Source organism: Thunnus albacares, chromosome 12, assembly GCF_914725855.1.
Source record: "Thunnus albacares chromosome 12, fThuAlb1.1, whole genome shotgun sequence".
Lineage (NCBI taxonomy): Eukaryota > Metazoa > Chordata > Actinopteri > Scombriformes > Scombridae > Thunnus > Thunnus albacares.
In genome coordinates, this window is record NC_058117.1 from 27,401,510 (window position 1) to 27,424,918 (window position 23,409).

Consider the following 23,409-nt stretch of genomic DNA (forward strand, 5'->3'; position numbering starts at 1 on the left):
AAAATACCAGATATGTTTTTCTGTTGGTGAAGACCAAACCTGAGTAGAAAGGAGAGCAGACAGAAACAAATCTCCAACTGAATGCTAGTACTGATCTGTGTCTGTCTGGACAACTGTTTGCTAACATGTTGCTAACATGTTAGCCATATTTACAAGGCTTTGTCTCACTTGTTTGGATGTTTTTGCTCAGATTTGCTCACTTGTAAAAAAATAAAAAAAATTATAAAGTTCTAAGAAATAAAAACAGTTTGTTCAAATTAATTTGCATGCAACCCATGTAGCTCAGTCTTAAAGTATGTTTTATACTGTAACTGATTCCATTCATTTGCATTGCCTCTGCTGTCCTAATTCAACAATAAACTAATAATCCTGAAAAATTGTTTCATTTTATGAAGTCAGCAAAAAGCTTTGTCTTTATCTACAATTTTTTCCATCTAAAGGTTACATTACACAGCTGCTAGTTTTCTCCATTTTGAATTATGTCCATTTTACTGTGATTTTTTAGAAATGCCCCCTACTGGATTACAATTACAGAGAATTTTGAATTACAGATTGAATATTTAATTTTTTTCTCATGTTCTTATAGTAGATTGAATTTGAAATAAAAAGTGAAAGCTTTACTGCATAGTTTTGTAAGTAAATTGGAGCAATATTGACCCATTGCCTCTAGTTTTTTAGATTACATTTGGACCATATGCAAATCTTTGAGTGCCTTTTTAGAACAGGAATAACTGCTCATGAGCCACTGTGTCCTTCTGAAGTTTATTTTTTGCATTACTTAATTGTTAAACCTGAAACTGTGGTTCATACTCTATCAGTTCCTGAACTTTGCTTAGTTACACCCTCAGTAGAAAGGCTGTACTTGCATCAATGTTATCTGAGGAACAAACAACGTTTAAAGTATAGCAGCACAATGGCAAATGTTGGTTTATTATGTAAGATCATTCACAATCTAGCACCACCACCTTTTAAACAGTTTGTTACAATATATAGTGCCAGCTCAAGGTTAACAAGAGCTTCCACTAGAGGGGACTGTTATATTAAACTTCGGTCTACAAGATTTGGGCAAAACTGCCTCTCAGGATGTGGAATATGAGTATCAGAGAGTTCAGCACCTTTAGACGCCTGAAACTTATCTTAAAAATATGGCTGAAGGACACTCAGGTCTGTAGACATTGAGCTATGAGACTCTGGGCAGCATTTGTACTGATGAACTGTCTGTTTTTAATGGTATTAGGATTGTTGATGGTTTGCTCCCTGGTCATAATCTAGTATTGTTTTTCTGTTGGTTGTTTTGGGGTTAGTTCTTATGTTTTGTTTTTTTATTTAACAAAGTGTACGTTTATGATTTATTTATTACAGCTGATCTTTTATCTTTCTAACCTGCGCATCACTACTGACCTTCGCCCAGAGACTTCAGATGAATATGAGCTTTTAGCTATATCTGGTGCAATATATGTATTGTGCATTGTCCCTGCTAAATAAACAATAAACAACAAACAATAAACAATGCTGAAAGAGAATCGTAGGTGTCCTCAGAAAACCTTCAGCGGGTGTCTGAAGGATAAAGAACTGAGATGAGGTGAATATCGAGCTGCAAACACTGTCAACTACAGGAAGTCGCTTCGTATCAAGTCTAACTTATATCTGACTTGACTTGCAGCTGGTTGTACAAATCATCGCCCACCCACATGCTAGAAATGATGTCCCAAGCACAAGAGTCATGCACAACAGTGGTAAAAAAAACACAGCAAACAAACAAAAACTCACAAGTCAGGTGTTGCATTACAATACTGCATCGACAATGAGACTTTATTCACAAGTTGTTTACACCAATAGAACAAAATATCTTCTGTTTTTTCTTTTTCTTTTTTTTTGGTCTATATACAAGGTGTTAATGCAACAGACCAGCCATCTATTGATACTTCATGGATTGTGTGAAAGAAAGAAGAACATCAAGGGAAATATGACGTACTGAGCATCCTCACCGCAAAAAAAAAACAAACAAACCATTATAACCAGTTTAGTTTTGGCAAGTAGGATCAGATATTTTCAATTCTTTCAGTGCGGTTTCACTCATTTCCATAATTTCATAACATAAATGACAGTATCTTTTAAAAAGTCAGAGAAAACAAGCTGTTACAAGGAGCATTTCTTGCAGCATGTTTCAGCTTTATGACGAAAAGTGGAGTCGATTCCAACAACATGACACCAGCTTGCTGCAGCGTTACATCATATTGATACTGCACCACCTTTCGACTCGCTTTAACCGTGATCTGCACAGTTGAGATATGATAATCCTTGGCTTTTTGTACTTTTAAGGTATTTGGAGCTTCTCGTGCAATAAATAATCTGAAGTAAAGTCAATAGATAAACCGTTTTGCTTGTTTGCTAAGATTGTCTTTAGGCCACAGGAGAGTACAGCACACTGATTTGCTGAATAAATAGCCATGCACTAGTATCATAGTGTATTACTGGTGACTCAGATAAGATTGGACGTACAATACTAGAATTAAGATAAAATCTTTAAAACTGTTCATTCACTGTCAACCAATTGAAAGCAGTGAAATGAAGTTGATTTTACAGAAACTACAAGCTGGTTTCCCAAAGTCATCTTCAGGCTGTTGCAAGTTTTTTTCTCCGTCACGGTTTGTTCAGCTATATCTCAACAGTGAGAGTGTGTAACCCCCAACCAACAAGACACCAATGGTTTATGGGTAATTCCGTCTCTCTTTGCCCCCAAAACCCAAGAATTTATGGGTATTACTATTTCTCTCAACCCACAAACTCAGTAGTTTATGTGTAAATTCATCACTTTCACATTTCCTCATGTTTAAAAAGCAAAGAACAAAATGAGCTCTGAGCTGATGCTCATGTTCGACAGGTTATCAGAACTGTCCAATATATAGACTATTAGTGAGTCATGTGACTTTTGTGTCGGTGTGATTGCATCTAAAAGTACCATGCCAGTGTTTTATCTTCTCTAGTACAAAGCAAAAACATGATTATTACTGATGATAATTTTGAAATGCATGCTTTCAGAGTGTCTAGGCAGCCATATGTATTCATTTCTGTACAATATGAAAATAAACAATTAGCAGACACATATAATTTAAACAGTATCTTTGTCAAAGTTCAATTATTGTTATACTGTTATGTAGCTGTAGGAGATGATTGGTTTGAAAAGTCTGCACTGCATTATAATTATAATTATAACAATAATTAACTCCTAATAGATGAGAAATCAGTGGCTGCTTACAAAGTAAATAAAATATGTTCAAAAATATGAAAAGCAGCAACATTTGTATAATGGATGGATGGCTGTAATGTAAAGTACAAGTAGTTTTCAGTAAATGGGCTAAAACATGCAAAAATATTGGTATTGTTCTTTAATTCAGGATTTGATTTACAACAGAACAAAAGGACAGTTTAGCTTAAAGATGCTTTTGGGAAAACCAGCTGACGAGTGTCACCGCAAACTAGTTTCCAATGCAATACAGGTTCAGCTACTGTACATGTACAAACCAGCCGTTAATGCTACATAGAAGAACTGCTGTTCAGAAGCAAAACTATCCTCTCTTATCATAAAGATACTGGCCAGAAGCACTTTATTTTACAATGGCTTCATTCCAGTGTGCTGCGTTTTAAGTACACATTATCACTGCTGAGGAGCTAAATGAAAGACTGTCACAAACTTTTTGGACAGAAAGTTTCTTCCAGCCCCCCAAATTATTAAAGACCGCATATTCTTCTGTGTTTATCAGGATTTTCATTAAGTACAAGTACAGAAAAACCTTTAATCCACAGGTAAATCCGCTGGAATAAAACCATTTTAAAATGAAGTGTTACACACAGGCTGCTTTCCAGGTGGCTGGACACGTTCACCTGACCGTCTACTGTGTTTTTATTAAGGCAGACATGAGTGTAACTTCACCGACAAGCCACAATATTGGTTGTCCACAAGAGATAACGATTCAGGTTGAAGAAATACAATATTGCTTCTACAATTATAATAAAAATTACACACAGAAAAAAAAAAAGATCATATCTTATTTCACCTCATATCCAGTATTAGCATCTTTTTAGCATATTTTTCATAAAATTTGTGGAAAATCCCAAATGTCTCATGTTTTAACATTTCTCCACTTATTTTTAAGAAAAATAGAAGATGATATCAATCATATTTTGTCTCATAACTACCTTACCGACCAACACTGGGCGCTGATGAGTTGCACCGTGACACTCTAGCGTACTGCATGAAAACATATCGGAAAGCATGAAGCTAAAACTCTGACACAAACACGATTTTGTGATACAGAAATGATGATCAACATCACACATACACACACACATTCAAAACAAAGACCAATCCGGGGCATCAATTTAGTAAAACAAAGGCAAAGCGACCATATCATCAATATCGTTTAAAATAGTGAAAAAATGCTTGTTACACTCAAGGTGATGTCGTCAAATTACTTGTTTGTCCGACCGAAATCCACAAATCTTAAATGAAAAGTGATATAAAGCATAAAAACACTGATTTGATTTTGATTGAACTGCTTATTGTTCAACCAAGTCAATTTTGGCAATTAGGATGCAAAAAACTTTAAGATTGAACTACTATCGTGCAAAACTTTGCTCTACTTAGCTGATGCCCATGAGGTCAATGCTCATCTTGAAACAAAAAAACTATGATAAATATACTTTCTCAAAAACAAACATTTTGTCATCAATCTATCAAAATGTGTTTAAATGCAGTGAAATGACACTTTGGAAAACAGGCTGCATGGATTATTACAATAGAAGGAAGGTCTATCTATGTACAGGATCGGTTTGACGGTTTCCTGGCACAATGTTCACTAATGAGATGGGAGGAGGTGATGAGAAGAGGAAGTACGGTAAGAAGAGGAAAAGAAGGAGACAAAATAGCGAGACTGGATGAAGGGAAGAAGATGAGAGGGAGAGAGGTGAAAGAGCACGAGACGATGAGGATGAGGGGAAAAGAGGAGCGAAGATTTGAAAGGATTGGGTAAAACAGAGAGAAACAAAGAGGTGAATGGAGGATGAGGGGAAGGAGAGATGGGAGGAGGAAACAAGAGGGATAGAAAATGAGAGAAGGGGAGGAAGGAGGAGGTGACAAGATGAAAGGACTGGAGGGGAAAGACGAGGAAAAAGGAAAGATTGGACGAAGAGAAGAGGAGACAGGAAAAACAAGGATGACGAAAAGGGGAAAAAAGAAAGAATGAGACTAAAAACAGAGAAAGGAGGAGATGAAAGGAGGGACACAAGGAAGTAATAGCAGGGTCAGTCCTCCAGAGGAGTCAGGAGAGGACTTTCAGAAGGAGGTGCTCCTTCCTACTGTGGAAGAGCTTTCAGTATAGCATTCACCTCCTCCGCAACGGCCGTCAGCGCAAACTCAAACTGATCCTGCAGAGAGAGAAGAAAGAGAAAGAGAAGACACAAGGAAAGTTGAGAAATTGAGTGATACAAGTTGCTCAGATGGCAGGATGATGCTCCTGATGCTCCTGCAGAGACAAAAGGCATCATTTTCACTGAGGCTGAGGAGATGTGACATCCTACTTTTGTTCCCCACATGCTAATCTGTTTCATTTACTCACTAAAATGTGATTGTTAAACATCTAAGTCCAGAACCATGATCATTAATGTGCTGCTATAACATCCTCCACTCTTCTAGTTTCATGTTTTCCACCAGATGTTGGGAGTCTGGCTGCAGGGATTTGCTCCCATTCAACCACAAGAGCATTACACTGATGATGGGTAATAAGGTCTGGCTCGTGGTTGGCGTTCCAGCTCATCCCGAAGGTGTCGGATGGAGGTGAGGTCAGCGCTCTTCCACAGCAAACTAAGAAAACCGTTTCTTTATGGAGGTGGCTTTGTGCACGGGGGCATTTGATAGGGTCTTCCCTGAACTGCTGGCACAAAGTTGGAAGCAAACTATTGACTAAAATTTATATGTAGAACTAAGAGGCCTATCCCAAACCAGGAAAAACAGCCAGATACCAAAAGTACAAAAAGGTATGTGGAGTTCTTGGTGGCAGTTTTGCCATCAGGCTACATACAGACTGCTGCAAACACTTCTCAGTACTGAAAAACAAAAAAAACTACCAGGAACATGCATGTTTTTACTGGGAAATCAATTGATTTAACTGACAATATGGAATATTGTATAATATTCTGGTAAAAATATGCTAGAATATATATAATCAATCAAATAGAGGCAGTAAAGGACAGTGCTCTTTATCTATTGTTAAGTATTAGGTCTCTATCATTTAAACTAAATGTGATGTTTAGCAGGATTACTGTAAACTTTGCAACTTAAGAGGTCATTTCTGTAAGCTCTAAATGTGCTGAACATTAATTTTTACTGTATCGTTGCAGGAAGTGGAAGATGAGGGACCCAGCACGACATCTTTCCTTCGCATCAAAATCATAAATGAAAGCAGAGTGCTGAGGCCGCGACTTGCCGCCGACCACGAGGGGAATCAACGTGTGAGGGATGCCAAGAGAGCAGCCGTGGCGGCAGCCGTTCGTTCAGGATACATGGTTTAATAAAGCCCGGATCGATACCGCTGATGTTTTACACACATCCAAGCTTTTCTTTCTAATTATGTTCGCAGGTCAGCTGGTAAGTTTCCAGGCTGACTCGGCGTCATTCTGCGTGCGGTGTGTGATGAGGAATGACTCAGGTTGTTTTAGGTAAAGCTCTGAGGTCTCTGAGGCTGTGAAGAAGTGTGATTAATAGAATCTGTCAATCATGAATTAATTTTGTGTAAAAAGTGGATTATTTGACCAAGAAACGACTGATAAATGATTTTATTCTTTAAAATTAGCTCTGTAATCCCTATTAGTAAAATAATAGAGATTAAAATTAATAAATTGTAGCACTTAAAAGACACAATTCTTTCCAAATAAGCTAATTTTCATGCAGGCTGAACTTGATGAAACTCTATTTCAAATGCACATGCTTGGTTTTTCATTCAGTTCAAACAACTAAGATGGAGAACTTCTGATACTGGTATCCCAGGAGCAGGTTTTAGCACAGATTATCACCCCCCATTTGAATTCTATACATATTCCTCAGTGATCTGAGCAGACCCGACTGTAATCCCTGTTCAATTACTTTTCAGAGATCGATTGATCTCGCCCGATCCGGAGGAATGAGTCCCAAAAAAAAAACTGCAAATCCCACCAATCTCACAAAAAGGCACAGAGACTACCAGTCAACGTGAGACTTTAAGATAAAATGGAGCGTTAATGGAGGTAATATTGAAGGTTAGAGAGGCTGTTCTGTGATGGGAAGGTCACAGGTTTGATCCCACCAACAGGCAAAGACTAAATATAAGAAGCAAGAATGCAGAGTTGACACTTGTGACTTTGCAGAGACGATCTCTCTTTCCAAACTCCCCTGAAAGTAACAGAGGCGTCTTTAGTCCTTGATTCTCCCTTCGCCTCCTTCTGTTTGATGCAACACTGGCTGTCAGGTAAGAGATCAGACTTTTTTTTCTGGTCTGCTTTTGTGTTTGAACATTTTATATTAACCATACGCTAATGTTTTGTGCCAAAGCAAAAAGTAGCCTGATGTTCTTATAAGTGTTGGGGATGTTAGTAACACAGCAACGCCGCTTTCAGCAGGCCATTAACAGTAATGAAAATCAATGTGATCCACTATGGCGTTACTGGGAAAAGTAATGTTATTGCTGTATTGTGTTGCATTATACCACTTTATTGTACATGCACCCACATTAGCTTTCAGTGCCAATGATGTCACAGGTCAACATGTGCAATAACTAAATATCGAGCAGTGCGATCATGACCTGTAAACTGTGCCTGAGACTCTGCACTTTGTAGTAATGATTCTCTGTTGACTGTACGATGTCGGCCACATGGGCTTCAATTGAAGTGAATGAGACGCAGGGTGAATGTCGTGCTGGTGTGACCGCGCCTCCTCTCTTAACACCAGTAGAGAAAAGTTACAGGAAGGAGATCTGGGTATCGTTGCGGCAGAAAGAGGCGGACGACAGAGGAATCAGATGGTCAAGACACAGGTGTCAGATGGGGAATCTCTTTTATTTCACAGTGCCTCACCAACAACATAGACGGATACGGTTACAGAACGCGACATGCCTTTTTTATACTGAAGACAAGCTATGTGTGTGTATGCATTGCGTGACAAGTCTCATCCTGTTTTGCCAGACTCTTTGGCACCCTCAAATGCAAAAGAAGAATGAGATATTCCTCAATTTCACTTATCTTGGACTTTGACTAAATTTGAGTGGGCGTCTCTGCACTATGTATGTGTATTCCGCCTCTTTCCCAATATCTCCAGGTGTCTCCTGTTTTTCTTCCTGTTTCTGGGCTTTAATGCATCTGTAGAGGTTATTCTTTATGGTTTAAGTGTTCAGTCACCACCACAAACATTTGTACTTTATTCTCCTGCTTATATATTTATCTTGCAGTTACAAGCATTTCTTTGTTCTGCGATGCATGCTGTGCAAAAAGCTCCTTTCACTGATCTATGCTGTCATTTATGCATAAGGACTTTACTGTCAGCAGGATCTTTACTGTCTAAAAACACAATGTAAGATTGTTATAATATATATATATATATATATATATATATATATATATGTATCCATCCATCATCCTCACTGCCACGAACCGCAATTTTTCCACATGAACAAACAGGATTCAGGTGTGTGTGTGTGTGTGTGTGTGTGTGTGTGTGTTACCTTGGTCTGCACCATCCCCGGCCTCTGGTCTCGCAGGTGCTCCAGAGTCGCTGCAATATCAATCTCCTTGGCACCTGTCATGCACACACGCACACACACAGAAACACAGAAACACACAAAGAAAATGGTGTTGGACTGCGTTCAAAGCACCACCAAGATAATCCAGCTAACATCTGTCAACCTCATGTTTTATACCGATTCTCTTTGGAACAGCAAAAGGCGATTACATTCATCCTCTCTGCACAAACAAACACACACTGACTCTACAAGCAGCTCGGTGCTGGTGTTTTGTTGTCGAGATGAAAATAGATAAAGAGAGGAACAAAAAAAAAAAAAAAAGAAAGAAACGTCGGAGAGGACTTTGTGAAATCACAGGCCTGCATGTTTGTGGCGTTCTTTAAAAGAAACGGAGTCGATTTTAAAGCTCCTTGTTGGTCTTTGAAAGTCGTCCTGTAGCCTTTGAGCTCAGGATGGTTGCCCACTAGCACTCTGTCAGCCTCTGCCAAAATCTGACATGCCTGTGTGTGTGTTAAAGTGTGTGTGTGTTAGAGTGTGTGTGTGTGTGTTAGAGTGTGTGTGTGTCTGTGCCAGTCGGTCTGGTTGTGTGCCAGACTGGCACGATGCCCTGCAGCTGATGACAGTGCGGCTGCCAGCAGTTGGTTGAATGACCTCTGGCCAAACATTGCTCAGATTACTTAACATTGTGATACATTACAAACAGATTACAATCCCATAACTCCACAAAAACAGACACACTTTTATAGGTACTGAGTGTATTGAACCTCAATACTTTTTTTTGTTTACTGAAACGTGTCACCTTGTATAAAGTAAGTATAGTAAGTACTGAAAGTCTGTTCAGATCAGTAAACCTGTTAATTTATTCATTGATCTAATAATCCTGATTTAAATCCAGATTTAGACTATATTTTATTTCTAGTAGACAGTGTAGTTTGTGCAAGTTTGGCTTTTTTGTCAAGTGAAAAAAACAACATGTTTAAATTCCTCAAAGTTCGATATCTGTAAATGTGTTGGAGGATGAGTTGAGTGCAAACTTGGAAATAGAAACAAATGAAAGTTGAGAAAAACATCCAACAACTGATTTCAACAACCTTGAAAGTGAGAAACAGTTATGTGAAGTGTGCATGAACATGAATTAACACTTGAAAAAGCGGATTTCTAATGTTTAATGCTCTTACTTAATGCTCTTAAAAACAAATAAAGGATATTTTTGCCAACATAATTATGACTTTCTTTCTTTTTAAGATTTAATTATGAACTGAATTTCTGTTTTCTGGCAGGCAGATTAAGTTTATCTTATTTTTAACACACACTCTGCCTTATAATGTCACAAGAGCATCTTTTATAGCTTGTTAATGTACAGTAAAGTCTAGTGCAGGTGCATAACAATTTGAAAAAAAACACGTGAAAGGAAGAGAAAGGAGAAAAAGACTAATGAAAAAGGGAACATTTAGATGGTGAGGGGGAAGCAGGAAAAACGTAATAGAAATAGAGAAACACAAAAATGGAGAGAGAACAGAGAGGAGAAAGAGAGGTGGGAGCAACAATTAAATCCACGAGGAACAAGAGGAAGAAAAAGAAAAAAAAAAACATTTAATTTGTTTTCTGTTCACCATTTCTCTCCTCCTCCTCCTCCTCCTCCTCTTCTATCCCAATTCTGAAGAAACAAAAAGCGCAAGAATTCTCTTTACTTTCTTCTTGTTGTGACACATAATAACACTTCGTTTTTTTTTCTTGCCTGTATGAAGAGGAAAATGAATGGTGGGAGAACTGCTCATTCACACCATTTTCTCTTTCTGTTTCACAGGTTTTGTGAGCTTTTTTTTTTTTTTTCTCCCTCCTTTTAACAACACAATAGACTCCCTTCTAGCCAGGAAAGCTGCAACACACAACTCACTGCTTTAGTTTTTCTTTTTTTTTTTTTTTTTTTTTTTTTTGAGGGGAGGACTTAACAAGCCGAGGGCTATTGTGCAGGTTCTGATAAACCTCAAAATGGACGGTATTAAAAAGGGAAAAAAAAAAAAAAAAAAAATCGCCTTATTTGAGCTTTCCCTCTTTGCAAACCCTCTCCCTTGAAGGAGATGGTGGAGGCATGAAAAAAAAGAAAAAAAAAACCTAATTTTGAGCTTCCCTCCTCGGCAAGACCCTCGCTTCAGGGTGGAGGTCGAGGAGTGGGACTGAGGAAGGTGGGGTGGTGGGCTATACAAGAGGAGAAGGAGGAGAGAAAGATAAAAAAAAAAAAAAAAAAAGAAAGACAGGGCCCTTGAGGAGGCCGCGAAAGACCCCCGAAAGCCGAGGCCGAGGGCCAAGGTTACCAGCTGGACCTGAAAAAAAAAAAAAGCGAAAAGAAACGGAGGGATGCTGAAAAGCTCTCCAGCACTCGATGGGTTTCATTCGATTCTTAAGATGAAGAGGAGGGAGGTGGGTAGTGGTGGAGGTGGTGGTGTGGTGGGGACGGGGGACGGAGAAGGGCGGGGGGGGGGGGGGGGGGGGGGGGTAACATAAGAGAGAGGAGGGAAATGGGGCAGCCTTTTGGAAAAGAAGAAGAAGGAAAAAAAAAAAAAAAACGTGAGAACCACAGCAATACCTCCTCAACCCTGCAACACTGCCATAATTCTCGGACAAATTTACAATTCATTCCTTGGGAGAAAAGGAGTGGGAATGGAGAGAAAGGGGGGGAGGAGGAGGAGGAGGAGGAGGAGGAGGAGGAGGAGGAGGAGGAGGCTGAGGGAAACAGGAGTGATTTTGTGTCTTTGAAGCCTGCAAACCTGGGGGCCCTCTAGCTTCTTAGGACAGACAAAAAAAAAAACCCAAAATAAGGGGGGATGGAGAGCTGAGAACAGTGATGTAGTGCAGGAAAAACCAGCCTATTTAACCGAGAAGATTTTATGAACATATTTCATTACGGAGGTTTAAATCTTGGTGATAAAACCTTTAAAAAGGCAAAATAAACTGAAGCTGATCTGGAAATTATATTGCTTTTTTTCTTTATTGGTGTTTCTTTAATGATCACTGCCTTTTTATCATTGTCGGGAGAGGTGTTCAAATCATTTTCTCAAGTCAAAGAAGCAATATCAGAGTATTTTTTAGCTACTTTGAGGCAGTAGAAAAAGCCATAAACACAACACTGACGTTATTATCTCCTATAAATTTGATATTGTGGTGGGAGTGAACCTAAACAGTAAAGCTGTAAAACCAAAACAATGAGCTGAAAGAAGCTAAAATGCTTCATAGAGATGTGTAATAATTCTCTTAAACATAGTCATTTGACTCGTTGTTAATATGAAAATATTGATTAGTGCAGCGTTTACTACTTTGCATCTTAGTTTATTACAGTTAGTCATGTTTTCAAAGATGATGATCCTGTGTTTTGTATTTAAATGCCTTTCTTTACTGAGCAGATAAGGAAGGAATAAAAGAGTAAATCCACAACAATCCTCAATAAAACTCTAATGAAACGAAGAGAAAGAAAACATTTAAAGTTTTACAGCTATCTACCAAACAGCAGGCGAAAACATAAAGCGTCATGTCATCACCGTTTGGGAGAGATTCTCATAACTCCAGTTTGGGGGATTTTAATGTTTTAACTGGAAGGATTACACACTTGCGTATGGGTTTAGCAGATTCCACAACGCCTCAGGTTTATGAAGCCTCTTCAAAAAGCAATTAGATAAACTAAAATACAGAAAGCTGTCAAAACTCCCAAAACAAAGCTCACATTCAAAGCACAGCTGAAAGTTTCCTCTCGACATCGCTCTTCTGTTTTCTAACAGAGATCTCAAAGTCGTTTTATTGGGAGTGAAATCCGCTCTGATCCTCACAATAAACCTCTCTAACACATCCTGACCTTGTTCCGTTTTGTTCTCCTGAAAAAAATGGCCGTCTTCCATTGAAAAAGAGACAATAGCTTATCAAATATGATGTTTATTTATAAGTCAAAGTGCACTGTGAAGGTCTGGTGTTGGTTTACAATGGTGCTTTTTTTTTATTCACACACTATTAATCCTCTGAATAAATGTGAAGCCAAAGATTAAACTCTTGCTTTTACCAGCTTAAAGTCGCCACACAGAGACTGAACAAACTAAACTTTAAAAATGAATCAAACCAGCAGCGAGCGGCTGTTGACCAACATCACCTTCAGTTATATCTGAGTGATGAAGACGCTTCGTCCTGTCTTTTGACTGTCGACTAGCAAGATTGGTTTGTATAATAACAAGTTTTTGTTGCTATAAAGTAAAAATAAAATTTAACTGGACATCATAAAGTTGGCAACTCCAAATATTAGCAAAAGAAATGTCACTGTCACAACTTCATACTCATACTATGACAAATTCTGACTGTTGTTTGATTTCATACTGGAAATAATGACAAATTAAAATATACTTACAAAAGCAGAATGCAGACTAAATTATTTGATTATTTGATTTGAGTGTGGACCCACAGCTAAATGAGTCAGCTTGAAAAAAAATATATCCATGAAAAACTTTTTAAGGGTCTATTTTATAAAATTTGAAATGCAAAAGTTAGATTGTTTGTACTATTTCCTGTAGTAAAGTGCACATATCTGGTACATTAAATGACTTCTCTGAGCACCAAAGCAAGCAGGACGACTATTATCACTAAAATTCATCACAGCAGGTTTCTCCTCTACTCTGCAGTGACTAAATCTGAATTTTTTTCCTGAAAGTTGTTGTTCTGCTGTACAATGAAGCTCCAAAACAATGTAAAAACAGTTTAATCTGTTCCACATCCTTCTCTTTTCTCATTTCTGCATCACTATCATCATCTGGTGAGCAGTGGAACAGACAGTGTGGTTGTGAAGACGCTATCAGTTGTCGTCAGTGACATATTTTTTTTTGGATTCTTCATTTTTGAAGAAACTGAGAGAAGAAAAATCAATGTTGAGAACTTTTTTCTTTCACAGTAAATTTGGGATTGAGGACAGAGATAAAAGGGTACAGAGGATGCCCCCCTCCCTCACCCTCACCCCCAGCCCGACCCCTCATCCCTACCAACGTCCATCTAGCCCCACCCTTCCCTCCCAGGCCCCTAGGTGCTGAGGAGGGGCCCTGGGGCCCCCGATCACAGTGTGACAGCCTGGGAAAAGGCCCCTGATGCCCGACTGACCCTTTGATCTGGAATTAAAGACCCAGGAGCTCGTTCTGCTACAGCAGCAGCACCACCATGGGACACCAGAGTCACACACACACACACATACAAAGAAGCAAAAAGACGTTCACACACACACACACACACACACACACACACACACACACACACGTAAAACCAGCCAACAAACTAACTACAATTCTTGTAAATCTTTTACTTATGTTCTGTTAATGATAACAGAGTATAATCTGGTTTTAAGCTTCACATTTTAACAGAAATCTGTAGTTATTTTCAACAGTGCATCACTTACATTGTTATACGTCACCACTCGTCCTACATACTGCAGTAATTACTCTTTATTTATGAAATATAACTCCTTAGCTACTTAACAAAAACTCAATACAAACACAACCATCATGCAAGAAGTAGAAAATGGCATTTAGCTAAAAAAGTTTGAAAAACTCAACACTCTGAGAAATTGCATTTATATACAACTAAATTGTTTTCTATATTATGTTCGCTGCCTGGATTATGATCACAAGTATAATTTTTTTGAATGAATAAAATGCTACATTTATATATCAGACTGAAGTTGGAGGAAGGAGGTCGGGGAAGATGGTGGTCGTACAAGATACGAGACTCTGATGACAGACAGCGGCGTTCACATCCTGCGTGATGTTCGGTTTAGTTAAGATTAGTGACAGATCGTCATTTCGCTTTAATGTTAACAAACATGTGCTTCAACCACGACCACGATCTTTCTCTAACCTTAACAAACTGCTGCCAGCGCCAACAAACAACCATAAGTTTCTAATATTGCTGTAGTTACTACTAGCGGATGTTGTACTGCAAGATCAGATACTTTGGCGGGAAAAAAAACCCAAAAACGTCTCTGAATATTTTACTCATACAGTCATCAATGACGTTTTTGTAACTTGACAAATATGTTAATTAACAACATTCTCATTATGTACAACGTATTTGCTGTTGCAATTCAGTCGTATATGAATGTAATTTTGTAGGAGCAACAGGAGATTTTTTTGTTTGCAGGCCTTTGTGATGTGTCTGATGTACTTTTTATCTGTTGGCAGGTTTTTCTTATGTGAGACATCAAAGATTTGAACATATGCAGCACTATTAAGAAAAAAAAATATCTGTAAATGTAAATTCAAGCTTAGAGAATGGCCTCCTTGCCAAAATGAAAAGTGTGAGTTACTTGTAGCCACAACAAAGAATCTGAGTACTCTATAAAACAGAATACAATCACTTCAGGAAATGATCATTTAACATCCTGTCATTAACTTCCACAGCCCCATGAAATATTCAGTCCCTTTCATAATCACTACACTGTGTTTATTATATCAAGTTGTAATTATAGTAATTATCATGCATTTACTAGTCACTTAAAATGCGCTGGCTGTGAGTCCTGATGTCACTTCAAATAAAGTGTTCGTGGTCAACTCAGGCTAATTTAAAACAGTTTGTAGACTTTATTAAACGTAGGAACATACTCAGGTTTTCCACATGTTATTTTTCTTTCCATTATCAGTCTCTCTCTCTCTCTCTCTCTTATCACACCATGAAAGCTACTTGGTCCTTCTTTGTCCGGATTTTTAAAAGTGCTTTATTGGCACAAAGGAGAGGAAAAAGTGGAGAAACAACCTGCAGTACGTTCCCAAAGCGGCATTTGCTGAGATAATGAAATAGATATTTATTAGCGGTAATTAAGTTTAAATATCCCCTCCAGACATGTTTAACATGTATATAAAAGACTCCAATTTGAATAATAATTTGTGTCTGATATGGTTTTTCCACAAAAAAAAGTTCAAATATCTTGTTAAAATCCTCAAAATGGCATCTACTCTTCTTCTCTCTCGTTAAAAATCCAAGAATCTATAAATATGCAAATCTGTTTCATTTCAGAAGTTCAACTGTTCAACAAGATGTCTCCTCCTTCACTGTAAAGTCTGTTCTCAGTGGTTGTGCACCGGAGGCTTCAAGTTTCCACATCACACTTCTGTAAGTTAATTATCGGACCACGACTGGCTTTCAAAACTATTTGTGATGTCACAAATCATGCTCGTAGACCCCGCCCCCTTAAAATGAGACTTTCAATGAGCTCAGAGAAACTTTAAACTTTCAGCAGATGAAGGTGAAAACAGTGTCAAACTCTGCACACACATCATTCTGCATAGTGAGCTCAAACATCCAGGAACTAGAAGAAAAACATGTTTTTGAGTAGAAGGAGACTTTAAACTAATAGATATCAGTGTTATATATATATATATATAAAGAAAAAACAACTTGGCTTTCTTTGGCTCAGATACAAATGATATGGTTGATTGAGTGATTTTGATGTTTTTGTGTAAATTGTTTTTAATTTTTAATTATGACTCTAATTCAGTAATTAATGAGCATTATTTTCTAACTTTTCCATAATAAATTCTCTTTTGGGTGCAATTTACACACTGCCGACTACAGCTGGGGCAAAAACAAAAAACCCAACAACAACAACATGTTGCCATGGTAACGCCTCTCCGCACAGCAAGAGAGGGTGAAGGGGGGGAGGGAAAAAAAATTAAGGCAACACCCACCTTTAGCCATCTTGTTGAGGACCATGTCGATCAGGATGTAGGTCCCAGTTCTTCCTGAACCGTCACTGCACGGGTGGGCGAGAGACAAAGAGACAGAATGGGGGGTGAGGAAGAGAGAGAGAGAGAGGGGGGAAAAGAGACAAAGAATTAATTGAATGTTAAAGATGTGATTAAGTAATTTTTAGATTATTACTAGTCATCAGTTTAATACAAGTTGATACTTTGATATTACTTTGTTATAAAGTTCACATCTTTATTCTAATGACGAATAATATTTTGTTATTTTAGTCTCATTCTCCTGTAATCAACATAAATATGCACAGTAGTTGGAAACCTCTTCTGCTGAAATAAACTTCACAGGGTTAATGAGTGTAAGTAGAGAGTCTCACTGTAGACATTGTGTTAGACAGTTGTCTTTAGTTTGTCCACAATGTGTTCATTTTAAAATAAAAGACTTTAAACAGGATCTTAAACACTGTTTTGTCTTTATACATTGCATAAAAAGTTTCTATATCACTCCTTCAAAAAACAGCAACAACATCAACACTAACAAAAACTGCACTGCTCTCAAAGAAATCTTCTAGTTAAGTAAATATCTAACTTTAACTCTAAAATGTGTTGACAAGGGTGACTGGTGACTTTTTTAAATGGACTGGTTAATTAGCTGCAACTAATCCAACATCAACAACAACAACAAAATAATTTCCAGTTCCAACTGTACCACACGTATCGACCAAAAATGAAGCTGAGAATGTCCTTGACTACATAAAAAAACCGGTGCTGATGCAGCCTGTCAGTAGACACAGACGACTTCATTCACCACTAAACGTGTTCATCCCAGTTTCACATGCAAGCATCAGAAATCCCAGTGAAAGCTTCACATAACGTTACAATCTGACGTGTTCAAGCACAGACAGTGAACCTGCTCAGTCACTGTTTTTGTGTTAAGAGTGTTTGTTTTCTTGCCATGCTCCAAGTTTAGACTGTCAGCACTGTATTTTTTATCCAGACAAGGACGAATACATGGCAAGATTTAAATCAGATTGTAACCTCATAATACGGTTTTGAAATGTTAACAGACTAACTGGCAACTCTGCTTTAAAAAACTGCACCGTAAAGTTATGAAATCTGAATAACAAACAGCCACAGATTTACTATAAACAACGCAACTTAAGTACCTCCGCCATATTCAAGTTATTGTTTTTTGCAGCTGATGGTTGTTGGAGTGAAGACAGATGCAACCTGACTCCTGTGTTAAGCTGGTGAGCAGCAGTCAGACAGATTTAATATGTGGAGGTTTATGAGTCTTCTAATGCTATTTCAAGGGGATAAACAACTTCAAAGGCATATAATTATGGAACAGAAAGGCTGAAGTAGGTTTTTTTTTTTTTTTTGGTCAGGAATTAAATAACATCAAAACATAAACCCGTTTAGCAACAACGGGTTGCTAGAGAGAAAGCATGTACATCTTTTTCTAAAAGCAAACGGCAACACAACACAAACTGAACAGACAGCCGAAGCGCGGAGCTCGAGAGGAAAAAAAAAATGAATTAGACTCTGTAATGTATGTGGAGAGAATATTTTGTATCCTAGATTTATTTCAAGTGTTGAAAATTGATGTCTGCACCCCTACCAGCCTATTTGATGGGCTGGTGTGTAATCCAACAAACTCAAGTGTGTGTATGTGTGTGTGTGTGAGTGTGTGTGAGCGTGTGCTGGCATGCATCCATACTTTCTGAATATTTCATTTTCACCAGGGTCTTGGTTATTTTCTGCATGCCCCCCCTCTCTCCTCCATCACACACACACACACACACACACACATATACTGTATATTCCAACACGCCCGGTGGCAGTAATTGCACAGTACAACCACACTATGAGTGTGTGTGTCTGTGTGTGTGTGTGTGTGTGTGTGCATTGAACACAGTCTCACAGTATCACTCTGATCTTAGACAGTTTGTGTATGTCCATGACAGAGTGTGTGTGTGTGTGTGTGTGTGTTTCTCGTACAGGTTATTACAGCGCGATTAGATCTGTCGTATCGCTGCACCTCGCCAGGATCATTACAAGGCGATCAAAGATATGTGATATGTGTGTGTGATATGTGTGTGTGTGTGTGTGTCAGCAGAAGCCTGAGGGCTGTGAGTAAACACGTCAAGATGTCTGCTGCTTTCTCTCACTCTATTTAAAATGAGAGACAGGGAGCTAGGGGCAGAGAGAAGGGAGCAGAAGGAAAGAACGAAAAGATAGAAAAAGAGACAGAGGATAGAAGTTAAACTGAAAGAAAAGAAAACGCAACACATAAACTAGAAAGCAGAGAATGCTGTGTGATTATTGAATTTCTGCATCTGCACTTTTCTGTTCCCTCACTTCTCATCCTGATTGCTTCACTCTGCTCTCTGTATACATTACGCTGATAAATGGCCGTGCTCGGTTGGCTTTGACAAACTCGTCCGAAAGCTGCTTTAAGTGAGAGTCTCTGCAGGACAAACGTTACTACATCTTTAGACATAATCTGCAGGTTGAGTTTAGGCCTGAGCTTAGATCGGAGAGAGTCAGGAGTCACGAGAGAGAGAATATCAGCTCTAGTAAAGGCCTGGTGCCTGATGTGGTTACTGCAGCAAGAAAAGCCACGAGGCATGACGGGAGGCTGTTGCAGAGGTCTCAATAAGAATCTAAACACAGCAGAATCTGAGACTCCTATTTAAAGTCCAACTGAAATCACATTCAGTCATCCCATTTTGCAGTCAAAAATAATGTCAATGTTATTTATTTTGTATTATTAAAAGGAAGAAAAAAGGTCTCTGGGGAGATTAGAAATACTCCATTTTGTCTCAGTGTCTGTGTTTGATTGACAGCAGCTGGCAGGCTGAGTACTGGTGTTACATGTTAAGGATTCAGAGACAAACTGCTGTATCTACAGTAATCATTGGCAGACAGTGTGTTGTTAGCAGTGATATTGGACAGTAAGGACCAAACCAGCATCTAATGGGTCCAAAGTGACATCTGCAGGTATGTTTACATGCTGTTTAATGTGCTGCAGTTAAGCAGCTAATTAGCTATCTAGCCTGCTAACTGGTGTTAGTGGTGCACTTTTCCTCCGTGAATATTTTTTTGGTGGCTCGTTCGACAAGCTAAGCTGCAGCACAAGACGTGTGTTTGCTTATAAATTAGATAAGATGGAGACTTTAGCAGGAAAGCTAATGTGAGTTGTTGTTCAGAGTCTGTGGCTCTTGTGTTGAGTAGCAGGATGCAATCAGGCTCAGTGTGACCGTCTGCTCTGCCTTTGATAGAACGCCACGTTATTGATGCTAGCACTCACATGAACGTTTTCACTTACAGTAATCTAGCTGCTTAGACTTCTCAAGTATGTTAGATATATACGACTATGCTTGATTGACATCTCTTTGACTCTTCTAGCCACGACAACCTAAAAAGATATTTAATCACCTGTGAGTGTGTGCAGGGTCTTTCAGAGCATAGAATAAAAAATGTCAACTTCAGATAATTAAACGGTTTATCTTTATACTTTGAATAATGATCATTACCTTGGATTAGATAAGTGATAGCATGCACACCAGGGATGACTTTGGTACCAGTCATTTTTTCAAATATTGGGTAAAGCAGCCAACAGATTAAATAACACCAAGTTCAAATAGTCATTTTAGTTTTGAATTGTCACCAGCTACAGTTTTTCACTGTTCGAATTGTAGGTTCTAGCGCTTGAATTTTAAAGACAACGACTGAATGCTGAGTTTCATGGCAGGTCTGGACGGTCAAAAAGTGTGTTCAAGCTGAACTCAAAGCTAATTTTTAGATGTGGCATGTTTGCAAACCGAGTCAATGGAAAAACATGAGCAAATGCAACACAAATTGAGGCGAAGACACATACATGCCAGAGGAAAATATTTCAACTTGAACGAGGAATTCCTGCTTTTTCCTGAAGCCGAATGACTCAATTTCCTAATAGTAGCTAGCAATATGTTGACTGTTCAGTAGGCACATTGGCTGTTTGTGTTGAATAAACTGCAAAAACACTCCGGAGGTTTACAATTCATGTAAATAAAGCAGTTAAAAAGAGCGTTGCTTTATGTTCAACCTGTGTGTCCTAACTGCTGCTGAACTTCAGGTTGATCCAGCTGCTGCGGCTGCCATAAGGACAGGTCTCCTATTCTGGTGCAGTCAGGCAATTTAGCTGAGAAATGTACAGTTTCGTCATCCTTGAAGAGCCATTACGCCATATTAAATAATAGATCACTTAGCGCAGGAGCGAGCAGACAGACATAACAGCTATCTGTTATGAAAGTTATTTTTTTTTCTATAATCCAATCATTTCAGGATGTTTCCACAAAAAAAAAAAAAAAAACTGTGGCAGCTTTTTTTCTGTTAAATACAGATTTAATTATGTCTCACTGGTCTGAGTTATTTCCTCAGGTGGTGGGGGTATGCAGATGTGACAGTGACTGCGCACACACACACACACACACACACACACACAGGCAAACACAACAGCTGCAACCCTGCCTACTTCTATTTACCCCTCTCTCCCACCAGCTCCAACCGACACATGGAAAACTTTGAAGTGCCTCCAATTAAAAGTTACCCTCCTCCGCGGACAGTTTGTCAAATTAAATTGGAACTTTTTTGGCTAATTTCTCATTTAAAATGTTTGTCGACCTCCATGTGCTGACAAGTGACATAAGAGCTGGCAAGAAAATTAAGCGGTGGCGTGGACTAGGGGACCAAAACCACAAGGGAACTGCTCAAGTTCAGCTTCATCCGAGCAAACATTAAATCAGTAAAACGTCTGTTTATCTGCTTGTTAACAAAAAAAATAAAAAAAATCACAAGTGCTTTATGCAGCGGCCAGTTAGAACAAACCACATTTATAATCCTTAAATAACCATTTAAACAACTGAAAAGGAACAGAAGTACAAAATGTTTTAGTTATTAATATACTTGCCTGCAGTGGACAATGATAGGACACGAGCGTCCCCGGTAGCACTTGTTAACTTTCCTGTAAAAAAAACAGAACAGAAAGAAGAGCTCAGTGTTAACATCACAGGTACAACAAACCACAGTCAGTACATCACGTTTCTCGGTTTTTAATGATAACAAGAACAGTAAAGATCTTTTAATTGTAATTTTCAGAAGCAAAAGCACATCTTTGAGATCACAACACAATATTTTCTAAACCTGTAATATTCCTAAACAACAATACATCATTGGTATCCCAAGTGCCTAATTGTAGTCCATACATTTACTATAAAACCGTATTATTGTCATTTTTATGAACATGAGCACAAGTTCAAAGCAGTTATTAGTAAATTAAACCATGACAAACAGTAAATAGTACAGTATGTGACCATGATAGGCGGAAAGTTTATGGTGAATTGCAGGTGTTGAGTCAAAAATACCAAATATACAATATCAGATTTAAATAGAAAGAAAGCCATTAAATAAAGAGAAAGAGAAGAAGTCACAGAAATGTTTTTATTTTCTTTCTAGTAACTGACTTGACAATATGTACCCTAAAGTGTCCTGGAACTGGTGTGTGGTCTAAAACAAAGACTAAAAAAGATGGTGGGTACAATCTAAATATGTTATTCTCTGTACCTCAGTTATCTAGATTTGGACCTGACATACAATATGATAAAGATGCACCATGAATCATATTTAACCTTTAGTATATCACTGTCAAAATAATCTTGACTGTCAGTGTTAGTATTTCCCCAAAAAAAGACCACATTTCCTATAAATCCTGCTGTCTCCTGTTGAAAAGACGATCTCAGCTTCTTTGGGTCAAATGATTTTTCTTTGGTTTTAGTAACAAGAATGAAAATTTTCAAGGTAATTTCTTCCATCTGCGTTTTATTCCTTCCAGCAGCTTTTGGTCACCAGAAACTCTGAAAGGTTTAGTTTCTCTGATTGTTTCCAGAGTCCAACAGATTTCCCACAAAATCTAACCCATAATGGTGGCTCATAATGGTTTATTTAAAGAACCAGTGTGTAAGATTTAGTGGTATCTAACGGAACAGACTCGGCAGATGGAATACAATATTCATAAGTATGTTTTAATTGGTGTAAAATCACCTGAAAATAAGAATCGTTGTGTTTTTGTTACCTTAGAATGAGCCCTTTATATCTACATAGGGGGCAGGTCCTCTTACACGGAGCCCGCCATGTTTCTACAGTAGCCCAGAACAGACAAGCCAAACACTGGCTCTAGAGAGGGCCTTTAGCCTTTTTCCAAGTTTTGTGGCCACTGTAGGTTATCCTACATGCTTGGAAAGGGAGGGTGAGAGGTATTCAGTTGGTTGCAATCTGCAACCTCACCTCTAGATGCCACTAAATCCTACATACTGGTCCTTTAAACTTACCTTATGAGGCAGCTGGATTCGCAAGATCACAACATCACTGGATCACGCGAGAATCCATCTCGTCAGACTTCGAGTTACGCGCTTGTGTATCAGCATTGCAAATCCGGCTGCCTCGCAAGGTAAGACAGTGATAGACGATGATAGACAGATGGTTCATCCAATCGCCTGCCAAGTATCTTTTGAAAGTGCCCTTTTCCAAACAGTTTCCAAGGACGACTTCTCAGATGGTTCTGTAACAAACCATCTGGCACGTCAGGTTACCTTTAAACGCTACATGTAGCACCTTTAAGAACAATATATTTACTTTATGGAAAGTAACCATGTGATCTCTAAACATTATTCTGAATTTTCTGCCTAATTCTTATGTATCAATCTTCAAGTCTTGAAGTTGAGGTACAAAACCATCATGTTGCTGTATCATAATATTCCACACTGAGATATATTTGCATCTGTGTTTGTTGCTGCTCCCATATGTACATCAAAAAGTAACACAGTTGAGAGCTGCCTCAAACTACGTGTGGGAAAACGGCACATCCTTTCTTTAAAAATTGCGGT

At 38.4% G+C, this 23,409-nt stretch overlaps 1 protein-coding gene across 9 annotated transcripts in view; it reads right to left on the reverse strand.

Moving 5' to 3' along the window:
• Positions 1 to 1,780: 1,780 nt before the first annotated feature.
• Positions 1,781 to 23,409, reverse strand: part of LOC122993274 (receptor-type tyrosine-protein phosphatase N2-like) — a 249,860-nt gene continuing 228,231 nt past the window's right edge. For 8 of the 9 annotated variants that reach the window (XM_044367283.1, XM_044367282.1, XM_044367290.1 and 5 more), the window contains exons 20-23: positions 21,438 to 21,491; positions 16,472 to 16,536; positions 8,751 to 8,824; positions 1,781 to 5,427 (exon numbers count right to left, since the gene is read on the reverse strand). In XM_044367283.1, the coding sequence (XP_044223218.1) occupies positions 5,356 to 5,427; positions 8,751 to 8,824; positions 16,472 to 16,536; positions 21,438 to 21,491 (265 nt within the window). In that variant the 3' untranslated portion in view covers positions 1,781 to 5,355. Of the gene's footprint in view, positions 5,428 to 8,750; positions 8,825 to 16,471; positions 16,537 to 21,437; positions 21,492 to 23,409 lie in introns of those variants that run through there. The other variant, XR_006406371.1, reaches the window with a different exon arrangement.